Consider the following 1,626-nt stretch of genomic DNA (forward strand, 5'->3'; position numbering starts at 1 on the left):
TAACTTTTCGGGGCTTGACGTCATTTGACTGGTAACGGTCGCCAGTTTGAATTTGTAGATTTTGGCGGGTTCATCGCTCATGACGTCAAGGCCCTAAAAGTTACTCTTGGAAACGAAGCAAGTTGCCCGTGACCAAACTTCCCAAGTGTCATACTCTACTGAGAATCGTAGTAACAGGGGAGAAAAAGCCTGGCCCATCACCTTGACGTTGGTGATCACGGGTACGCAATTCATCTTCCAATGACTAGAGAGAAAAGTATACTGGCAATTTTACATGGCCCAGAAGAAAAACAAGAAGAAAGCCTCAAGCAAGTAAAAACTCCTCATTTAATTACCGAGAGCACGCGCTAAGTACTGTCATGACACGATCTCAAAAGCTAATAATGAAAATACCAGCGGGTATTTTGGTCAGCATCATAAATTATGACTTTGGCGAATTTGTTTGCGAATCGTGGACTTCCAGCAGCCAATTCCCGCGACTGCCCATGTTTCGGAACGATCATCGTTGCAGACCGAAAGAACTGCGTTCGCTGAGTAGCCTGCGAAGCCCCTACAACAACCAAAAAAATTCCGAACTGTTACTACACACACTTCCTTGAAATATCTGGCTATACCTAGCTTTGGTTAAGTACTGTACATGTTTGGGACTCTAAATGTTAGCTAAAAAACTGAAAATATGTTGAGGTTCAAAAACTAATTTCCCGGGAAAGGGGGGGAGGGGGGGTAGTACTCCCAGAAAATTTGGGAAGGGGTGTGCGGCCTGCCTCCTGAAACCCTTACCCTATTTCATACCAAATCTGAGATTTTCCCCACCCTATTTCAGACCTGACCAAAAATTTGATAACCTGTTTCAGAACTATTTCAGCTGTTACACGTTTGGCTTCATATTTGGGAGGGCCTTTGTTGATGGTCTTAACGCCTAATGATGAAGAAGAAGAAGAAACTTCTTTTAAAAGACATGCCCAATTCAATACTTGAGTGAACAAGCCATATCCTATTTCAGACCAAAATGGTCAAATCGATACCCTATTTCAGACCAAAACGGCTAAAAAACCCTACCCTTCGGGGCCGCACATATCGAAATAGCGCATATAAGGGAGTACCCCTCCCCATTCCGAACTAATTTCTAGCCCCAGATGTTCACAGTCGAGTTGATAAGTCACTATCCAGAGTATAAAATATTATACTTCACGTTAAGGGGGCAGTGTCACGCTATTTTAGTCAAACTTCAAGACACTGAATGACCTCTTTGCATCAATGAAGACCAAAAAATAATGCTGTAGTTTTGTTGCCAATGACCATTGAAGTGCATTGAAGCGATTGTTTGTTGTTTGCAGCCAAGGATGGTGGGGCGGATGGAAATGGATTGAAGCTTGAAAAAACTGGCCAATTTTTTCATGTTTGTTGAAGATGTCGGCAAAAAGTGAATACGAAGAGCTCTTTGTCCCATAAATACATTTCATATCTCTTCAGTGGATTGTCAGGAATTTTGTACATGTAAGCTAAAGTACTAATTTTTTCATCCAGCTTGACCTAAAAACAGCAAATTTAGAATGACAGTGCCCCCTTTAAACGTTGGCCAATATTTTCCTACACACCTCGTAACTAGATGTGCTTGTAGTGCAC

The 1,626-nt window shown here is 42.1% G+C and overlaps 1 protein-coding gene across 2 annotated transcripts in view; it reads right to left on the bottom strand.

The window, feature by feature from the left end:
• Nucleotides 1-311: 311 nt before the first annotated feature.
• LOC138028478 (thymidylate kinase-like) overlaps nt 312-1,626 on the bottom strand; it is a 9,326-nt gene continuing 8,011 nt past the window's right edge. The window contains exon 5 of one of the 2 annotated variants that reach the window (XM_068876032.1): nt 312-550. In XM_068876032.1, coding sequence (XP_068732133.1) covers nt 500-550 — 51 coding nt within the window. In that variant the 3' untranslated portion in view covers nt 312-499. The other variant, XM_068876031.1, reaches the window with a different exon arrangement.

This window comes from Montipora capricornis, chromosome 13, assembly GCF_036669925.1.
Source record: "Montipora capricornis isolate CH-2021 chromosome 13, ASM3666992v2, whole genome shotgun sequence".
Taxonomy (NCBI): Eukaryota; Metazoa; Cnidaria; class Anthozoa; order Scleractinia; family Acroporidae; genus Montipora; species Montipora capricornis.